Source organism: Triturus cristatus, chromosome 5_2 (genome assembly GCF_964204655.1).
Source record: "Triturus cristatus chromosome 5_2, aTriCri1.1, whole genome shotgun sequence".
Lineage (NCBI taxonomy): Eukaryota > Metazoa > Chordata > Amphibia > Caudata > Salamandridae > Triturus > Triturus cristatus.
This window is the reverse complement of record NC_140588.1, coordinates 219,353,928-219,376,470: the sequence shown is the minus strand read 5'-3', so window position 1 is coordinate 219,376,470 and position 22,543 is coordinate 219,353,928. Positions and strand designations below refer to the sequence as shown.

At 41.6% G+C, this 22,543-nt stretch overlaps 1 protein-coding gene across 2 annotated transcripts in view; it reads right to left on the bottom strand.

Moving 5' to 3' along the window:
- The window catches only part of HIVEP1 (HIVEP zinc finger 1), a 506,680-nt gene that overhangs the window by 140,487 nt on the left and 343,650 nt on the right, over positions 1-22,543 (bottom strand). For both annotated transcript variants that reach the window (XM_085607000.1, XM_085607001.1), the window contains one exon: positions 12,846-18,793. In XM_085607000.1, the coding sequence (XP_085463126.1) occupies positions 12,846-18,793 (5,948 nt within the window). The remainder of the gene's footprint in view (positions 1-12,845; positions 18,794-22,543) is intronic.

The following is a 22,543-nucleotide window of genomic DNA, read 5'->3' as shown; positions in this document are numbered from 1 at the left end:
ATCCAGTTTCTTCTAGAACTCATTTTGATGTGCCTTTATCTGGGATATTCTTCCTTGAAGCAGGCAATGTTCCTAACTCGTTTTGGTATCATGGTGCGCAACTCTTTCTATTTGCAGATAGAAATAAAAGACCGAGGAAGGGCCTACATCTAATGATTAAAGAGTGTGAAGGAAAAGTTAAAACTTGTACCAAGCACATCACCACATGTTGCAGTGGGTGGAGTCATAGCCTAACATTGAGACTGTAATGGAAGCAACAGATATGTAGTTTAAGTCCATGGCTGCTTATCAGAACAAGTTGTCTGACACTAAAACTCGTGCCCCAAGGTAACTATAACTTGCACCCTGCCATGCACAGTTTTCTCATCAATAATTTCATTGCAAATGTTGCAGTGATATTATCAATGATGTCAAAGTAGATTTCATGAGTTATGTAATATGTACCGTAATTAGCAGTGCATGACGAAGTTATAGATTCTTAAGATAACTATAACTGGGGAATACCTGTGGTTTTTAGAGTTTAAAGCGTTACGTTGTTAATGAACATTTCATCTAACTATAACGTTATTTTAAAGTTTTTTTTAACGTAAAGTAAAATTTTATTACCATATGTAAAGCCAACCACCTGCCGCGCACAGCCTTTGGACGTTCCCTGAGTGCCAACTCCTGGCAGGCAGCCAACCCTACGATGCGCACTACATTTGGGAGTGTGCTGCAGGGGTTTGGCCAAGCCCCACAGGCAACCAATCCTCTCCCTACTCCCCTCAACTTACACCCCATATATAACACCCTATATATAAAGGAGATCTATCATCGTTATCCAAAAACTACCAAAAAGATTAATCAAATCAAAATATCAATAAGGACTTAAAACATTTTGAATAAAGTTTTATTGAATTACATATCTGTGACTCTTTCCTTTTACATAGTTTTGATTATTACATTATTACATTTTGGTAGTGAAAATGTTTGAAAACAAATAGTCAGAGATATATTATTTTTTCTATAAGAAAAAAATAAAACAAACATATCTCCTTTCTACCTTTTAACATTTTACACCCAGAAAATGCAGTGGTAAATACAACCACATAAAGGGCTTGCATTGTATGTGATATATCTTCAACACACAAGATTCAACCGGTCCCTAGGTGGCACAGCAATCCCAGCTGTATAGCAAAAGCTCCAGTCTGAGAAATGCTTTAGAAATATAAGTTAAGTTCTTCTGAGGTCATGGTTTGAATGACACAGGAGACTTATGTTTTTTTTTCTAGTGTTGCTGGGGGAGCTGCAGATTTCACTACAGCCCCCCCCCCCCTCCCAATTTGCAAAAAATGTTTGGGACATCCACCCACTACTTTATTCTTTTTTTTTTAATGGGCCATGGGTGAGCCCCAAATAAAGGGCCACGGGGGAGGGGGGGAACCCCAGGCCATACTGGCTCCCTGAAAGCGACCGCATTTAATGGGGGAATGCAGGAGCCAGCAATTTTTATGTTTTGTGTCTAAAATGTGCATCAGTGCCCACCAACTGGTTCCTTGTTGGGGACTAAGGGGGGAGCCCAGGGCCCCCGCAGAGCCGGAAGGACTTGGAGGCCTCCCTACCTTTTATCAAATTATGAGCCCTGAGGATGGAGGGGGGCCATGCTAATTTAATTTAAATAAATGCCACGTCTCCCCCCCCCCCCACCCGGCACTGGATTGCGGTTTAAAAAATAGAAATAAACCTGGGAACACACTATTTTCTTTTATAAATATTTCAGCAGATTTGTGGCTCCTCCTTGAATTTTAGGCAAAAAAAAAGAAATTGACCCCAAACGGGGGTCTCTCTGGTACCCTAGCACCAGGCCTAGAGGGCCAGGGTATCTGTACCCTGCCTCATATCTTTTTTTGATGTTTTTCTTAGGGCTCAGGACAGAGTCCTGAGTCCTAAGTTGGCTGCCACCATTTCCTGGTTTAGGTGGCAGCATCCAGTCCGATCTCAGGAGGAGATCTGTCAGCTCCTTGCATCCTCCATGGCATGATATACACAATTTATTTAACTTTACATTTTACAAAACTACTCAACACATTTACACCAAACCATAAAAAGCACTCTTTCTGGAGCAAGATCTAGCTTTCTTCCAATTTTGATGTAAATCGTTTCAGCTGTTTGGGCTGTAGCTGTGTGAAAAGTTCATATAGGAAAATGAATGAGAAAAACGCGTTTTCAACCCCCTGTTTTTCTCGGCCCCCACTTAACGGATCACCGCGAAACTTTACACAAACTAGTCAAAATATAGCACTAGTTTGGAAAGTTTCGTGGAGATTCGTCAAACGTCTCCAAAATTATTAGCAATGAAAAAAACACTACCCTAACTGTAACTACCTACTGGATATATATATGTGTGTGTATATATATATATATATATATTCACTGAAGGCACGTTATAGTTAGGAATTAGCATTTAAAAAACCTTAGAAATTCATTAAAAAAAACATAGGTTTCAGGGGCGTTATAGTTAGCTGGACATTTCACTCGTACAAAACCCTAGAAATTTCCCCGTTCTAGTTAGTTCAGCTAACTATAACTCGCGCGCCCGCAATGCACTGCTGATGACGTCACATATTACATCACTCATGACATTGTCAGTGACATCACTGATGACATCTCAAATGACATGTCCTTGTGGGGTCCCCTTACGCAGGCCCAGGGGGTCAGGGCGCTTCTACCCTGCGCCTTTTTCGTGTTTTGCGCATTTGTTTTACTGGTTTCTTGTGCCTCGGTTCTACCGAGGCACAAGATGGCTGCCAGCACTTCCTGGTTTGGAGAGTTGACAGCCAATTAGCATGCAGCTCATGATCGGGAGGGTCCGCGGATCCTCCGCGGCCGTAGATATATATTTGTGTTTACTTTTGATTTTCTCAGCAACTACTGAATGGATTTACATTTAAACAAAAAGGGTTCTTTCTGAACAAAAGGCTTCCGAATTTGGTGTAATTCCGTTCAGCAGTTCGGGCTGTAGCCGTGTCTAAAGTTTCCTATGGGAAATTGCATGGGGAAAACACGTATTGGGACCCCCCTTTTTTCCTCGGCCCCCGCTTGCCGAACCACCCCAAAACTTTCAAGATAGAAGCCAACCAGAGCAGCCCACGAGTTTTGAAAATTTCGCGAAGATTCATCAACCGGCGCCAAAGTTATTGGGAATAGAATGTTGCGAACTTCCTATGGAAAATAGGTCCTAACTATAACTATCTACTGGCCAGTAGAATATATATATATATATATATATATATATATATATATATATATATATATATATATATATATATATATATATATATTCACTGAAAAAACCATAGGTTTCACACATGTTATAGTTAGCGGAAATTTTACTGATAAAAAACCAGTGAAATTGCCCCGTTATAGTTAGTTAGTGCTGGCAACTATAACTCACGCGACCGCAATCCTCTGCTGATGCTAATACTGTATTTAGACACTTATTTGCCCATGTCTTCTTTCATACATTTTTAGCTATACATATATTACAAATATTTTTTTTTCATAAAGACGCATATGTCATCAGCAGAAGATTGCGGTCGCGTGAGTTATAGTTGCCAGCACTAACTATAACGGGGCAATTTCACTGGTTTTTTATCAGTAAAATTTCCGCTAACTATAACATGTGTGAAACCTATGGTTTTTTCAGTGAATTTGCAAGGTTTTTTAAATGCTAATTCCTAACTATAACGTGTGTGAAACCTATGGTTTTTTCAGTGAATTTGTACGGTTTTTTAAATGCTAAGTTACTTTACGCCATTCGAGGCGTGCGCGCCCACTTAACGCAGTTCGTTCCGTGCACGGTTTTTATCAACTTTAATAAGCCCTGTACATTTGGTGGCATTCGGCCACCAAAAGCACAGGGGGTGGGGTCAATGTGGATAGTGTTTTTTTTTATTTCGATTTTATAATTCCATGTAGACAATATATAGTTTTTTATCACGGAAAATAAGCCCTGTACATTAGGTGGCCTTCGGCCACCAAAAGCACAGGGGGTGGGGTGAGTGTGGATAGTGTTTTTTTTTTTTCAATTTTTTTACCGTACGCGTACGGTACGCGTAATCGGCGAAATTGCCGAAAAAAAAAAAAATCCTTTTTTGCTCTTGGGGGATCTTTGGGGACTCCCTCAACATGGCTATGTGGGTGGGAGTTGTCAAAACTGCCCCTTTACATGTTTTTGGGCTTCATATTTGAAAAATTACACTCCGTGCGAGAGACAAAATGGCGGACCCCGCTTCCTGGTTTCGGCCGATTCGAATGTTTACTAAGATCTAAGAGCCAATCAGAATCGCGCTCGCGCACGCCACCGTACGCGTACGGTAAGCGTACGGTAAGCGTACCGTAAGCTGGCTCAGATATATATATTGATTTAAAGGCTATTTTCTCAGATTCTACCGAACAGATTTACACCAAACCTACAAAAGGCACTTCCTTGACCTGAGGACTACCTCTCTGCCAAATTTCAAGTAAATCTGTTCAGCCGTTCGGGCTGTAGCCCTGTCTAAAGGTCCTATGGAAAAATGCATGGGAAAAACGCGTTTTGGGACCCCCCTTTTATCTCAGCCCCCGCTTGACGAATCCCCCCGAGACTTTCAGGGTAGGAGCGGAGCATAGCGCCCCACCTATTTTGAAAAATTCGCGAGGATTCGTCGACCGGCGCCAAAGTTATTCAAAATAGAATGTTGCGGATTTCCTATGGAAAAGGGGTCCTAACTATAACTACCTACTGGCGACCGCCAGTAGGTAATATATATATATATATATATATATATATTCCACATGAAATGCCACCACAAATGAGCCTCACAGGTAAGTGAGGGTGCAGGACCAGGCACCGACCCACTGTAGTTTTCATGAGATGAAAAACAGGTAAAGAGACGCTTTCCAGTGAAATAAAAGAAAATATACCTGAAAGAGTAAGAACTACTTTGATCAGAAGGCTGTGCTAGCCACGCCCATTGTGGAAATATTAAAAAATGTAAGTGAAATCACGAAAGTCTCGCTAAAACAAACAAGCCATTGAGAAAGGGAGATGAACTTACCCGAAATGCGTTTGGCTTAATGAGTGGTATCCTGGTTTCTGAACTGATGGATTGTGGCTCCTAGTATAATAAAGGGAGAACGAATTTACCTGTGAGGCTCTTCATTTGTGGTGGCATTTCGTGTGGAATCTATAGCAGCTGGTCTCCGACAGCGAAGAGCCCCACCGCATAGCAGCGGGCCAGTGGAAACGGCGATGGAGTTTCCGATACACGGGAGGAAGCCCGTACTTGCAGCAAAAGTTGACAACCCTGAGGGTGCAGGACCAGGCACCAACCCACTGTGGTTTTCATGAGATGAAAAACAGGTAAAGAGACGCTTTCCAGTGATATAAAAGAAAATATACCTGAAAGAGTAAGAACTACTTTGACCAGAAGGCTGTGCAAGCCACACCCATTGGGGAAATATTAAAAAATTGAAGTGAAATCACGAAAGTATCGCTAAAACAAACAAGCCATTGAGAAAGGGAGAGGAACTTGTCCTGGTTTCTGCACTGACGGATTGTGGCTCCTAGTATAATAAAGGGAGAACAAACTTACCTGTGAGGCTCTTCATTTGTGATGGCATTTCGTGTGAAATATATTTTATATATATATATATATATATATATATATATATATATATATATATATATATATATATATATTCATATATTCCACAAATTCTTGCAACCATGCGTACAATAGCCTACACTCTAGGAACATATTTCACCGATTAGTTTATTGGCTGACACATTGGTTGATCAGTGAAGTTTATTGGCTGATGTGTTGGCTGATCAGTGAAATACGTTCCTGGAGTGCCGGCTATTTCTGGTACTCATGGTTGCAAGAATTTGTGAAATTATTTAAGGCGGGTCCTGCTTTCGCCGCCGAGCACAAGTCCCGCTGGATGGATGTAGCTGGGAACAGCAGGGGAATATGTTTGATAGATATATATATAGTAGCACAAAAGCAATGCTATAATTTCATATGCTACAAGTCATGCAATAAGCAAGGGGATTACAAATGCATGAAGGAGGAGCGTGTTATAGTTAATGTAGTGTAGCGAGTAAGGTGACAAGACAGTGAACAGCAGCAAATGACTTGTAATAAATTCAAGGTGGTGCAGAAATAACAAAATTTAAGTTAGAACTTTTGAATATCGAATGTTTGTCTAGCTTAGATTGGGTTTGTGTAAACAACTAATAATGTTTTCCTAACTATAACTTACCTTTATCCTTCAATTGTTTTCTTTTAATTTGAAAGTTTTTAATTTTTTTAACAAAAATTTGTTTCAAATTGTAGAGTCGATTGCCATTCATTTGAGTCTCAAGTGCAGTGTCGTAGAGAATAGTGAAGGACAGTGTTGTACAGTCTAGTGTCATGGACCCTAGTGTTGAAGAGTGAAAAAGAACGGAGCGGCTTTGCATATACTGGAGTAAAGTGTTACAGTGGAGTGGCTTGGTGTGTTGTGTAGTGAAGTGAGGAATCGTAGTGTGAAGTGGCGTGTTGTGGAGTGGCATTTCATACAGTACAGCTGAGTGTCATACAATGGAGTGTCGCCAACTGCAGTGTCGCCGAGTGTCGTTGAGTGGCATGGAATGGTGAAGCTTGTTGTACAATTTAGTGGCAGAGTGGAGTACAGTTCAGTAAAGTGTTGTACAGTTCAGTGTTGTGGAGTGTTGTCCAGTAGAGTGGCCAATAGCATCGTACAGTGTAGTGCTGTACAGTGAAGCGTTGTAGAGTGGTGTGTAAGATAGTGGACAGTGTTGTACAGTGTAGGAGAGTCTTGTGTTGTGTGATATAGAGGACTGGCATGTCGTGGAGAGAGGTGGAGGGACGTATGCTAGAGTGTCATACAGAGGTGCAGAGTGGAGGGGTACAGAGTGGAGTAAAGTGTCATATAGTGCCATGGAGTGTAGTAGAGTATAGAGTTGCATTGAGTATAGTAGGGTGCTGCGCAGTGGACAAGCCTAGAGTGGAGTGTTGAACAGTGTCGTAGAGTGGGCTAAAGTATCATCGACTGGAGGGGAGTTCGGTGGAGTCACATAGGATACAGTGTAGTAAACTAATACAAGGGAGTGTTATGTTGTACAGTAGAGAGGTGTGGGGTAGAGTGGCCTGGCGTATTATACAGTGTAGTAAATTGTCAGAGTAGAGTGCTGTGTGGTACCGTGGAGTGGAGTGGTGTATCTTAAACTGTTGAAAGGTTTTGTACAGTAAAGTGGCTTAGAGTGGAGTACAGTGTTGTAGAGTGGAGTGGCATACAGTGTCAGAGTGTGGTAGAATGTAGTAGGTTAGAGTGTTGTAGAGTTGAGTGGCATAGAGTCACAGAGTGGAGTGACGCACACTCGAGTAGTGCATAGAGTGGCGTAGGGTGTCAGAGTGGAGTAAAGTGTTAAGGAGTGGCGTAGAGATAGTTGTGTGGGGTCTCTTAAGTGTCATAGAGAGGCACAGAATTGAGTAGAGTGTTGAACAGTGGCATAGAGTGGAGTAGATTGTTGCACAGTGTAGGGGCATACAGTGTAGTACAAAGCATAGAGAGTAGTGGAATAATATAAAGTGCATTTTTACAGAGTAGGGTGTCACAGAGTGGAGCGGCAAACTTTGGACTGACGTACAGTGGTGTAGAGTGGGGTAAACTGTCGTACACGATTGGCATAGCGTAGAATGGACTAAAGCGTCCGATAGTGGAGCCGTGTCTCGTTTAGTACAGTATAGTGATGTAGCATACTGTAGAGTACAGTGTTATAGAGTGGAGGGGCATGCCATGTCAGAGTGAGGGCAAAACTGTCGTAGAGTGGAATGGCATAGAGTGGACTACAGTGTTGTAGAGAGGAGTGAGGTATAGAAGAGTGTGGTGCAGTGGAGTGGCATACAGTGTTGTAGAGTTGAGTGGCATACAATGCCAATGTGTGGCGTAGGGAAGTGGAGTAGAGCTGAGTAGTGTGTTTAGAGTAGAGTGGAGTAAATTCTGTTGGAGTGGCATAGAGGGAGTTGCATAGAGTGTCGTACAGTGGAGTAAAGTCTGGCATCGAGTGCAGTACAGTGTTATATAGTGACAAACTGGTACAGAGGAGTAGTATAGAGAGAAGTAGAGTGGGGGTCGTAGTGTTGCACCGTGGAATAGAGGTTTGTAGAGCTGAGTAGACGCAAGAGGCATATACTGGAGGGGCGTAGAGGGCAGTGCTGTACAGCATAGATTTGTAGAGTCATGGCATACAATGCGACGGTTTAGAGTGTTGTGGAGTGGTGTAGAGTTGAGTGGCGTAGAGTGGAATGGTGTACAGTGGAATAGTGTATAGTGGAGTGGCGGTACAGTTGAGGAGCATAAACTGGTGTTGGGTACAGTGGAGTGGCATATACTGGAATGGCGTAGAGTCGCATACATAGGTGTAGCATGTAGTGGAAGAGCATAGAGTGGTATACCGTACTGTGGAGTGATATATAATGGAGTGTCCTAGACCAGAGTGGCGTAGGGTGGAATAGCGTATAGTAGACTAGGGTACAGTGGATTCAAGCCTTAATTCCATCTTTTTCCCTACACGTCTGTATTCAGAGATAGATGTTTTTGAGAGAGGTGTAATCAAAGACTTGAAAAAATGTCACGGATTACTCAAATAATTTGTTTTGCATTTAATTTGTGTATAGTATTCATTTTGTGGAATGAATTATTATAATTCCTGACTTACTGTTCCAATAAAGGCATATATGGTAATATTTGCATTATGGAGTTTAAAACATGGATTGTGTTTTAATATTGCACGTTTCAAAATGTCCGCACTTAACAAAAGTGATTGTCAGACCATGTTGCAGTCTGTTTGTCTCTGTTAGTTGCACTGATGGTAATTAGAAGCACCTAGGAAATGGCTTATCCACAGACCCATGAGCAAGGCTATGACCGAAACGCGTCAGGGGCAGCCGAGATCACAATAAATCACCTTTGCTGCAAAATCATTGGTGTAAGCAGTTTTTTCATTTGCATGGTTAATAATTTTGTTTTTTGAGATACCCAATGGTGATTGCCACTGGTATTTATAGTTAGGATTGTGCTTCCATAGGAAATTCATTTTTGGTGTTGCTAAAAACTTTGGCGTAGTTTGAAAAATCTCCACAAACCTTTCCCAAAAATTGCTCTCTTTTGCCTAGTTTGGGCATGGAATGTTTTGAGGTGATCCATCAACCATGGGCAGAGAAAAAAGTAAGGTCCGAAAATGCGTTTCCCTCATTTATTTTCCAATAGGAACTTTAGGCACAGCTACAGCCTAAGCCGCTGAATGGATTTATTTATTTATATAGCTCAACATTCATCAGGCTGGATATCATGGCGCTTAGGAGCACAATCTAGGTGGGAGTGAAGTAATGTGAAAAGGTCTCTAAGTCACTGATCAGACCCTAGTTAACAGATGGGTTTTCAGCTTCTTCCTAAATACCAGGTAGTCATCGGTAAGTCGGAATTCTAGCAGTAATTCATTCCAGTGAGTTGCTGCCAGATGGGAGAAGGAGCAACCCCCTTCCCTGGTTTCCTTGATGCGTTTGGTTTTTGCCCGTGCCTGATAGCACAACCTTAGGTTCCGTGTGGGGGCATAGAATTCAACTCGGTCTTGCAGAATTCTGGGGCAAGATGGTGTAGAACTTTGTGTGCATGGCCCCGCAGCATAAATCTAGCCATTTGACGCACAGGCAGCCAGTGGAGCTCCCTCATGCATTCTGATGCAGAGCTGTACTTGCTCTTGTTGCACACTAGCTTGCCAGCAGCATTCTGGACCACCTGCAGACGGGCGAAGAGGTAGTCTGCCATGCCCACATAGAGTGCATTCCCGTAATCCAATTTACTTATCAGCAAGACCTGAATGATGGTTTTCCTACACTCCAGGGGGATCCATAAGAAAAGTATTTTTAGGAGTTTGTGTCGCAAAGCTTTTCCTGCACAGTGCACGGACATGGTCCTGTATGGTTAGTGCATTATCACTAAGAATGCCTACATTTTTTTTGTGACCTGTTTGGGTGCGGGTGCGTTTCCTAGTGATGGGGCCACCAGGTTGCGTCCCAGACTAGGTGTGCTCCTCCACAGAGTAGAATCTCTGACTTATCCGCATTCAGCTTCAGACAGTGGTTGGACATCCAGGCCGCCATTTCTGAGAGACAGTTGGTTAGTCTAATCATAGTGTCCTCGTATCTTTCATCAAGGTCTATCAGTAGTTGTGTGTCATCTGCATAACAGCAAATTTACACCAAATGTTGCAGAAAACTAGATCTAGGTCCAGAAAAGATGCTTTTTGTCTTTTGGTGTAAATCGTTTCAGTAGTTTTTGAGCAATTAATGCTCAGGAACTTCACGTATCTAGTGCCGTGGAGGTTTTGCGGGTCTCGTCAGATCTCAAACTGAGGACTGATTGGCTGCCATCACCTCAACCAGTAAATGGTTGCAGCCATCATAGAACTCTGGACTTAGTCCTGAGTCCAAAGACAAAAATAAAACACAAGTAGAAATGGGAGGAATATCCTGACCCTCTAGGTCCTGTCGGGTTAAAAAACAAACATGGTCTCTTTCGCTATTTTTGTGTCCCTGGGGCCGAAATCAGGCCAGGGAGGGGGGCCACATTCCGACCGGCTATGGGGTTCCCTGGGCCGAAATCGGCCTGGGGAGGGGGAGCGCTTGCCTCCCTTCCACCTGAAAAAGTTACCAGGCCCTTGGAGATGGGGTCCCCAGGGCCTAAAGCCCACCACCCACAGCATATGGATAAAGACCGTGTGCAGTGTGGGGTTGGCTGCTTTCGGGGGTTTGGCCACAGGACTTGCATAGCGTGAGGTTGGCTGGATGTGGGGAGTTACCGGAGACCATGCACGGTGAGGGGTTGGTTTTACATATTGTAATTCAATATTACTTTACGTTTTTTTTAAAAACTAGAAATTTACTGAAAAAAATCAAGGTTAAATTAACATTACAGTTAAGTGCAATATTCAGTAATGACGTAATGTTTTAAACTCTAAAAATCACAGAAACTGCCGTTTATAGTCTGAGTTATCGCAAGTAACTATAACTTGTGCCCTAAGGTAGCTATAACTCGCTTCCTCACCATGCACTGCTAATTACCTTAAATATTACATAACTCATGACATCTTTTACCACCTCATTGTTAATATCACTGCAACATTAGCAGTGAAGTTCTTGATGAGAAAACTGTGCTCAGTAGTGGCCTGAGTTAAAGTTGCCTTACGGCACGAGCTATAGTTACTTGAGACAACTAACTATAGCTGGTGAATTTCTGCAGTCTTTAGAGTTTAAAACATTACGCTGTTACTGAACATTTCACCTAACTACAACGTTACATTAACCTTTGTTTTTTTCAGTGAATAGAATATAAATATATAAAAATATATATCCCAAAACTTAGACTTTTTAGACAGATGTCCCGGCAAAATTGCTGAACTGATTTTTATTAAATTTGGCAGGAATGTAGACGATGATGTGGAAAGGATCCCTCTTGTTCTTAGAAGTGAATTGTTTCAGCGGTTGTTTTTTTAGTAATAAAGTATAAAAATGTAGTGATATATTGGTCTGCAGTATACTGCGTACGTTTGTAGTATACCACAGTACTTAGTGATGACAAAATTGAGAAGACACCATTTTATTGCCTAATGCAAGCCTTTATAAAATTAAAAGGTAGTCATATCGCCGAGACCTTACTTTGGATATGCTATAGGTTTCTACGTCCAATATAGGTTTGTACAGGAGGCCCTTTACCAAAGTCTCAATAGGCAAGGAAAACTATTTTTTTATATATATTTTTTTTAACCACTCCATACCAGTTTACTACACTCTACTGTATGACACAGTACTCCACTGTAGGGCATTCCAGATTATGACGCTCTATGCCGCTCCACTTTACCACACTGTAGTCAACTCCATGCCACTCTACAACACTGTACTCCAGTCTACGACATTCTATGCAACTCCCTTTATGCCATTTAATGCAAGTTTACTACAGTGTCCTATATGACGACATGTGTGAGTGGCTGCGTGAGTACTCGTATGGGTCTGTGAATGGGCATGTGAGTGGTCGTGTGTATAGGGGTGTGCATGGGTGATTATTTTGATGATGTCATCAGTGATGGCATTTGAGATGTCATGAGTGATGTAACTGACAGTGTCATGAGTAATGTAATATGTGAAGTCACAAGCAGTGCATTGCGGGGGCGTAAGTTTTAGTTAGCTCAGGTAACTGCTGAATTTCTCTGGTTTTGTAAGAGTGAAATGTTAGCCCAACGAGAACGTCCCTGTAACCTGTATACATATATATATATATATATATACACACACACACACAAGGTCCTAACTATAACTACCTACTGGCAACCGCCAGTAGGTAATATATACATACACTCCACATAAAGAGGGAACATCCTTTTGTGACTACATTTGTTTACACACTACAGACACATATATAGTTACAAAAGAATGTTCTGTGTGCATGTGTATATATACATATATGTTATGACATTTATAGTTCCTTAAGGCAGTCAGGACCTAATGAGGTCTAGACAACAGTGGTAACGTGTGCTTCACAGGACGAGATATCGTTGGATAGTTCAGACCAGCCAATCTAGAAAACTATGGAAGAAAGAACGATTGAAAAGCACATTCTTTTTTTGTCTTAGATAAGGATACTATTGATATAAGAACATAAGTCAAATTGTCACATTACTGGTAGACACACACTGGGACACAAGTATACATGGCTCTTTGGGACACACTCTAGTACAGGCACTTTACCTATGTGGTAATTACCTTGTCGGTGCGATTCTTCCACTTGCTTGAGTAGACTAGTATGTCCAATATGGGACGTGAAGTTCCAGGATAACTGTAAAGTGATTTTCCTTCCTTCTGTTTTGAATTAAGAAGTGAAAGTGCTACTTTAGTTAGCAAGCCAAGAGGATTGGGATTGTTCTGACTAACCGTCCAGGCTGAATATGCTGATGTTTTCAAATCATTTTGAGGAAGCTGTAGTGGTTTCCGTTTTAACAGATAACACCAGGTGAAACTTGTCGTAGTCTTGAGGCTTGGGAATGAAAGTCGATGCATGTCACCAGCGTTGATCACAGAAATGGACGTCCCAAGCTTTATTTGCCCCTGAATATTTACTTGTTTACCCTGGGAAGTGACCACTGTAAGTCGAGACTCCTGGATACTATTGGAAGATTTTGAATATGACGATTCAGTCTTTCCTGAGGAGGGTTCTGGTGACCTTCTCACTGGAGAACTGGAAGGCAATGAAGATTTAGCAATTGTCAGCCCTGTTGTTTCTTTGAGAGATTCTGACACTTGGGGTGCTGAATTATCAGATGAATGGTTACTGTTCACAGGCACATTCAGAGAGCAAACTACTTCCTTGCTTTGACCTTGCTGAGTGGCAACTTCTTGATCAAGACTGTCAAGTGGCTCCATGGTGCAAACCTGTCGCACTAGAACAGGTTTCTTTGGCCTGTATGGGTCACTACCTCTCAAACTTAACAAATGCGCTGAGCGAGCCTCACTGGTAAAAGCTGCCCCACTTTCATCCTTCACCCGCTTCTGATTTTTCTCCATGGCAATATCCAAACTATTGGCAGGAGAAAGCATGCGTTTACTTGAGGCAGTTGCTTCTTGCTGAGGAAGAAGTCCGCCAACTGCCACTTTCTCATTGAAGTTCAAGCACCCTATCGAATCTGAGTTTTGGCTTGTAGTTTCTGAAAAATTATGTTCCTTACTAGGTGGATTATGAGAATATGGCAAACTCCTAGGTGGGACTTCAAGAGATTTTGGCACCAACATGTTTTCTTCAGGTATTGGCGTGGGTGCTTTATTTGCTTTGCTCACAATCGACTGATTTACCTGATCCTGGGTAACTAAAATCTCTGGTAATTTTGCAAGAGTAGGACAACCATACGGGTGGAGGTTACTATAATCATGAACAGGCACCACAAAGGAAGTGCCCTTTAGCAATGTACTAGAATTGCCTGACATTATTTGCTGAGGCACTGGGTAGCTGCTTGGCAAACTATCAAACAAGCTTGTTCTATTTACTGAAACACCACTAGGGCCTATACCTTGGCTATTGGTGAAAATGTTGCTGCTTAAATCTTTTAAAGACTGTTCAGAATGGTAAATGGTATTTTCATGCTGTGTTAAAACATGAAGCTGATATTTAGGAGCAAAACAACCTTCCATTTCATTGAGCTGCCTAGATACTGCGCTAATGTCTTGCTCACCACCCACCATTTGTAGTTTATCAGCAGATGTTGGTATGCTGTAATGCAAAGGAGACTGTGAATGTTTGGTCCTGAAACCAGAATGCAATTGTTCAACAGAAGGGAGGCTCGAAGAACTACATTTTTTAACTAATGAATGTGACTCTATTAATGTCTTGATATAGGTTGGTAAATGCAATGAGCTTTCCAGAAGCATTCCTGGAGCCCGACAACTGGATTGTGATTTATGAACTGGCACCATAGATATTTCTGCAGACTTTTGGACAATGCAAGTAGATTTACCCTGAGGCAAAGTGTTTTCCGGAGCAATATTTAATGATATTTGTCTAACAAAAGGGCCTCGTCTTCTTTCCAATAGAGGCACATGTCCAGTAACCACTGTGCAGAGAGACTTTGGAGTTTGTGTTTCAGAATGCAACACAGCCATAGAGAGAGACAGGCTTCCACAGTCAAAGGATTTACTCCTGTAATCTGGAACCTCCATTGATGGTTGTGTGCATGTGATCTGCTCAGAAGCAGCTCGTCTCATTTCTCTAGGAGGACCAAGAACATTTGAGCAAGTAGGAAGTGTAAGAAACTCAGATGATTTAGTGGCAACCTCTGCTTTGGAAGAACAGTCAGTTTTAAAAGTGTCTTCCTTATCAAATGATGCTGAGAAACTGGAAGCACGAGATAAACTGCTATCACGGCTAAGACTTCTTGACAAGGTTGAGTCAAAACTTGATTCACCAGATGAATTTTCAAGATCCGCTAGACGGATCCTTTTTTTCTTTGGCGGGAGTTTTTCTGTTGGCAAGTTTGATAGACTCTCACTACGCTGGGGCCAGTTAAACTTTTCGGTTGTCTCCTGATCATTTGCAGTATTCTCTCGATCTTGGTCGGGTTCTTCTGTTACTAGAATCTCAGGGACCTGAATATTATGTTGCCGAACAAGTCTTGATTGGGGCAAAAGCATACTTCTTTCATTAGAGACCACATTTTGCATTTCTTGCACTTCTAAACTAGTCACCTCTGATGAAATTAATTGAGGAGTATGACTAGGACTTTCATTTGAATGCTCATCTACTGAAATCACTCCAATACTATTTAGCGAATTAGACTTAGCAGTCTTGCTGATGTCAACAAAGGAAACTGGTGAAGCTCTTTCAAACGACTCCAATTTCTCAAACGAATTTGGCCTGCTCAATGAATTTGTATGTTGAATCACAGAAATTCCAGAGCCTTGCCTTTTCAGTTCAACTTTTTCTTGCACAGCTGAATTTATGTTATCTAGAACTGAAGAACATGTTGGCTCCATGCTCTCTTCGGTTACTCTGGATATTGACTGCAATTGAGAACTTGGCAATGGAATGCTACTATATTGTCCTGTAATGATAACATTATTTTTTGTTGAACTTGAACAAGGCCCAGATGTATTTTGACACTGAAGAGTCTTGTTACCTTCCACAGATGTGCTACATTCAATTTGCTGAGGCTCATCGTCATCTCCAACACTTTTGACCTTTCTTCTTTTGCGTATTTGTGGAGGTTGTTCCAAGATTCCAGTCGATCCAGCAACTCGATAGTGTAGTACTTGAGGGGCTATGCTGCTTGGTGCCACGTTCTGGTCTGGCTCACGTGCAGAAGCCTTGCTTTTTGGTCCATGCAATTCTGAACAGTAAAACTTCTTATGATTTTCAAAATTTTCCAGTTTTCTATACCTGTTTCTACAGGTTTCACACTCAAACATTGTCCCTCGCCCTTGATGGGATTTTTTCAGTTTGTCTATACTTGATCCTTGTGCAAAAGACTTACTTCTTGGCAACATGATCTCTGTAGCTACACTACAACCATGATAGCCTTCATCCACAGACCTTGCTGGACCAAGGCCATGACTGTCATTGGCCAAGTCTTCTACTGCAGTCTGTCGGACCAGAGTACGGGGATGGACAACTTGGTGCAATGGAGTAGCTGGTGCAGACACAAAGACATCATCACACAAGGCACCTATTTTATCATCAAATGACTGACTGCCTCGAAGAGGATGAGGAGGGGGTACTACAGTAGGAGGTATGGCAGAACAACCTGAGGTGGGCATCGAATTGCTTCTTGTTATTGGTAAACATTCAACAGAAGGAAACTGAGAAGGGACAGAAAGAAAAAAAACTTGTTTTGATTTTTCATTTGGTGTGAAAGGGGATTTGGGAATTTCAGAGCCTGAACTCGTTCTTCTGCCCACAGGCTTTAAATCGAACTGGAACGAATCCTTGAATATGTATGATTTTGGTGAATCTATACTGCCCCTTCTGGAGAGAGATGTTCTTCTGGGCTTCACACTGTCCAGTTGCTTGTCATCCACCACAGCTTCATTGTCCGATATGAGCTTTGAAATGCGCTCTTCAAGTGTTTTTGTACCCACAGGGGGCATCATTGTACCAGATAGAACTACTGGCTTCTCACTGCACACCAATTGTACAACAGAAGCCACAGATGTTTTGGTACGTGAAACAGAAACCAGATTTTTAATAGCATCTTTTTCACAAATTGGTAACACCCTTATGAAGGGAGATGGAGGACTCATAGTCTGGTCTGCACTTTCAGAGCGTGAAAAATAACCAGAGTCTGTACTCCCTAAGCTTCTTGGGCTCAAAAGACATTTCCCCTGCTGGTCTAGGGAACAATCTGTAGCCTGTTGCCTTTGGAGCTGTGCATGATTTGTTACTGAATCACAGACATGTTTTTCAAGAGATTGCAACAATTCCTCTTTTCTGAGAGCTGCCTCATTCAAGGAGGGCATGCGTGTCAAAATAGGCTTGATGGTTGCAGACTTGCAATCCACCGGTCTCTGTGCCTGGACATACTCCACAGCAGATTCTGTCTGTTTTGGACTAGTCACCCTAGATGGAGAAACAGGGACAGGATAAACTACTACTTTTGGCAATGTTGCTATCATGGTTGGGTCTGTGGAGTTTTCCAACAATAAGCGTTCCTCCATTAGATGATCTGGTTGGCTTATCTGAGAGTGACCAGAGCTATGTAGGTCTGAATCAGCTGCCATTTTCACTGCCTGGGAGAACTCCAGTGGCAAAAACTGCTGATCATCTTGCCTTTCTTCTGATGTACATTCGTCATCACTTTCACCACTTTCATCCAAATCTGAATTAACACATAGAGATTTATCAGATTCTTGTGAAAAAATGAGGCCTCCAGAATCTGTCTTTAATCCGAGTCTGATAGCATGGGTATGAGATTTTTTGTGCTTATATAGATTGCTTTTTGTCTTAAAGGAAATGTCGCATGTTATACAAGGGTAAGGGCGTTCTCCAGTATGAGATCGAATGTGCTTGAGGAGAACACTTGGCTTTGCACATGCCCGATTGCAATATTCACAAATGTATTTTCCTTGCTTTTTTGATTTGTGGTCTTTCAGAAGCACAGCACACACTTGTTCCCCACTTTGGTTCACAAGTGATGCTACCTGTGCTAAGTTATAAGCAGAACCAACAGTCAACTGTGCAGAACTGGATGAAATGGTGGATCTATTTTGAGATGAATTTGCTGTCAGCTGACGTGGAGTAAGAGCCTGAGGTATTGAACATATGCTGTGACCCGCAGAAGAACCTATAGGCAAACTGTACATTTGTTTCAGCTTAACGGATTCCAGCAAACCTGCCGAGCTTGGACAGGAACCAACCCGTTGAAGTCTGTGATCAATCTGAGACAAAAAAAGTTCATGTTTGTCACGCGTTTGAGAAGTCGGTTGAGCCAGTGCTTCCATACTCCTCCCCGATGTTGACAGCAGACCAATACGAGCAGCACAGGGATAATGATGAGTTCTAGAAACAAGCTCTTGCTGTGACGAGTCATTACTTTGGAGATTACACTGGGGATTGTTTAGGCCTGATGGGAAAGACGAGTAAATTTTATTTGGTCTCAGTTTGTCTGCATGTGCACCACAATGATTAAACTTCTGTGTCAGAGTGCTGAGTTCTGGTTCCATAGCTTTTAATAATACATCAAGAGCAGTGTTTGGGCAAGAGGGAGAAGTGCTGCAGTCACCAAAGCCAATATTGTCCCTTGTTTTATCTGATGAAAGGTCAGAAGCGGACTTGCCCTCTGCTGATGTCAATTTATTACCAGAAATGTGGACATTGTGTTCCCCATGACACATTTCCAAGGACTGTTGTGGCAGTGAGTCCTCTCTGGATTGGTTGAACACTCCAGGTTTCAAAGGCTCTGCAGTTAACTCATTACTTACACCACCATTTTGTTTGGAATATTCTTTGCCCTTATGTGCAAGGCAACTGCCCGGAACCTTTTTGTCTCCTGAACTAACATTCGGAGAATCAGTAGCTGTAGAGTTCTCGGTTTTATGTCTAAGCTTTTCCTGAGTGCGAGTCCTTAAAGGAGATTTGGGTATCTTTTTCAATTGATTTTCAGTTACGATTTTCTTTCTTTTGATGCCTTTAATACTGTCCACGGCAGCATGCCCACCTGTCTCCGTTACTTCTGTAAAAAAAAGAGAAAAATCATTAATAATACTGCTTCTTTGTTGAGGAACTAGATTAAATTGTTACAGTTCATAAACATCCAGGTCAACAAATCATGAAAGGGTTTGTTTAGGTTTAATAGGCATCTTGTTAGCAAATATGAGGAAGTGTATCTGTAAATTTAAGAAAACAGATGCATCCACAGTGTTGTTAAAGCAAAGTGATCACAAACCTGTTTTTTTGTGGATACTGGCAACAATGTTTGCAAGATAGACTCACTGAAAAATTCAGAAAAATGTGATCTACAGCTACGGGATTCAATATCCTTCAATTCCACAGATTGTTGCAAGGTTATATCTACTATATAGAGTATTGCAACGTTATGCATTATTTGAGGCAGATCTTAGCAATATTCAGTTGTTATTTAGAAATGTACGCTGAGTGCTTCTACCCGTGGATTAGCCTCGTAAAGTTCTTGCCTTGTCTGTTTGTTGCAAGCCGAGTTTGACTTTAGCGTCTCGAACGGTATTTGAATGTAATGTTGTCTATGAAGGAAGCCTTTGGTGACATGAGTGGAATTGTGATGGTTTCTTCATTTTTTCACTGTGAGCGTGACGCTGAATGAGGGTCTATTGGGCCCATGAACAGTGAAGTGGACATGTTCTCTACTTCATCCACACCTCTACCTGGACCGGTCTTAAGAAACCTCAGCTATTAAGAGGGAAATTAATGAAAGGTTTGTCTGGTGTTGCGAGCAACCTGATGTCTATATGAGAAGTCGTAGTCATACTCTTATGAGCAGTTGGTCAGTTTACAAAACAGTAGGTGTGAAAGAAAGCCAAGGTATCAAGTGTGACTGCAGGGTATGAAGTGTGACTGAAGTATTTAGATTCCTCTCTCAGCTGAAAGTAGGTTATTAGGATTTTTAAATAACTAAGATGCAACTCAAAGGGGATTCTGGTAAAAACAAGATGCAGTTGAATTGACAAGGCAAAAGGACACCTAAGTTCTTTTGGTGGCTTTGCATTTAAAATAAAATATATTGTGTAGCTTGTAGACAGACAGATCAATCATTCATCTATTAAATGGGATGCTGGTTTCTCAAGGGGTGTACCTTCTGCTGTTCTTCTGGTTCTTAGCCATGTACAGCTTTGACTTCTACTAATTAGTATTTTTGCAACACCCCCTTGGTGCAAAGTATAAGATCTTGCAGATTTGAGATAGTATCATATGCAGACACCCAACTATTTGGGAATGATCTGGAAAACGTTAAATCTCGGCTTGTGAGCTCATGAAAGAAATTTCTGATTGTGTGAGTAGAAACTGCCTTCAATTAAATATTAAATGGTGTACAAAATGAAATAGTACTATTTGGTAAGGCCCAGTAGCTTTGGTCGGCAGACTGGTGGCCTTCTGAGTTAGGCATATCCCCATGCTTAAAACAGGTGGTAAAAAAGCTTGGCATTAAACTGGATCAAACGTTTTTCATGAAAGGCCAGGTCAGCGCGACCTGTGGCACTTGTTTTGCTACAATGTGCCTCCTATGAAAAGTCTTTCTATGCCTTCCACCCACTTCAAGAAAGACCCTAGTCCATGCACTAATCACGAGTCACTTGAAGCATGGGAATGCACGGCTAGTGGCAGCTAACAACACATTCCTGTCTATACTTCAAGTTGTGCAGAACACGGTGGCTCGGATGTCCTGCAAACTCCCTTCACGTGCTTCCTCTGCACCTATTTTGAAAGCATTGCACTGGCTGCCTATTATAAAACGTGTCATCTACAAGTTATGTTGCTTGACCTATAGGGCACTTAGTAACTTGTTAACTACTTACCTGTACACCAGACTATGTCACTATCAGCCCACCAGACTGCTTACGTCCGCAAATATGGCTCTATTAAGGATTCCTCACGTATGCAGGTCCTGGCTCGGAGGTAGATCCTTCTCATACCTTGCCCCGCTGCACTGGAACAACCTCCCTCAGCAAATTCGCACTTGGCCAGATTTTTCCAAATTCAAAAAACTTTTAAAGACGTAGATATTTTAACTGCACTGTACCGTTTCTGAGAAGCAAGTTCCGAGATCCTTCTTCAGGAATGAGTCGCTGCCCTATATCAAGTGCCATAAACATATGGGGAAGTTTGGTGGCAAAAAGAATTTTGTTAACAAGATGGATAGTAGTTAGTAAATCACAAACTGGGCTATTAGAAAAGGCAAAGGTAGGTCAATATTCAGCTTTATGTGGAATTAATTATTTGGAGCCATACGACTTATAAAATCTACTAACTTAACTCTTGTGAATTATTCCACAAGGCATTTTCATAATTTACTGGATTATAGGAACAGAACAGATTGCGCTGAATTTTGATCAAAAATGTCCAGTTCTGGTGAGGAACTTAGGCTTATGCTATGACTAACTGAATCAGAGATCTTCAACCATAACAATACTTTAGTTAACTATTCAGACCTTGGTCATTTCATTTACAAGTAATACACAAATGATCTATAGTAATGATTAGATTCTAAACTAGAAAGTTGTGTTTTCTAAACTACTAAGGGACTTGCTCCTCTTTGATATAGCAAAGTGCATTTTAAAAGTAACTGTCTCATTAGCTTTACTTACTATGTTTATACCCTTTTTTTTATGATTTTATGTCATATTACATCAATAAACAAGCATTGGCATAGCCAATAGGTCTCACCTTTAGGACCTTATAAGTGTTTAGCCATGCAACAGTTAACGTTGTTGCAGTAAGGATATTGTGCTGCATAACTAAATACTTATAAGGTCCCAAAGGCAAAACCTATTGGTTATGCCAATGCTTGTTTTTCCTATTGAAGTCAGTGGAGTGAAACTCCTCCACCTTAGCAGAGGAGCCCTCACTGAAAACAAAGGCCCTGGCTGCATCCCTAAATAATTATCAGTGACAGAGATTAATTTAAGCATTCCAACTTACACTTTTTTGATTACTTCATATTGAATATTCAGTTATGTACAAGCGAACATCATACTCCATTTAGGCAAAACGATCTCAAAAAATGACAAACAGAAATATATTTCTTCAAATAATTTATTGGAATGAACTATTACAATTCAGATATTGAAAAACATTGTTAAAACGTTCTGAAATGCGTATTATTTTGCTTTGCCAGAAACCGTAAGAACGAACATCAATTGAATGCGCTTCTGGGAAGCATTTTTGGACCGACTGCTACCGTACAGATGACGCATCTTTTAAAATGATCATTAAAATGTATTGATTTTGTAATCTTTGTTTACAAAGCTCCCTGTGCGGTTGCCACGGCTCCGGCTCTCCACGAAGTGGATTTCTCGCTAGACTTTGGGATGTCGTCATCGAGTCAAAGCCTTGCAGCAGCGCGAGCACAGGAGACATCAGTGGGAAATAAAGAGGGGGAGGCGGGCTCGCGCTGAACGTGGCTGGCATTTTCAGGCTGTAATGGTTTGCGTGTGAAGTCTTAGCCAGTAAATTACCTGGTTGCAAACACGAGCACGCGAGTAGTGCGCGAGCACCACAGCGAGCCATGTGTTTTGAATTATTGCGCCCGTGTCTGGGCACGATATTTAAAAACATATGGCGCCGGTGTGGGAAACTGCAAGCAATAGGCCACACACGCACGAGCGTGTGGTGAGCTCTTGAAAGCCCCTTACTATAGGTCTCGCCAGAGCAGCGCATGTGCGCTGCTCTAGGCTCGACCTAAAAATGAACTAAAAAAAGAAAATCATTATGTTCGTGGATGCTGCAAAAC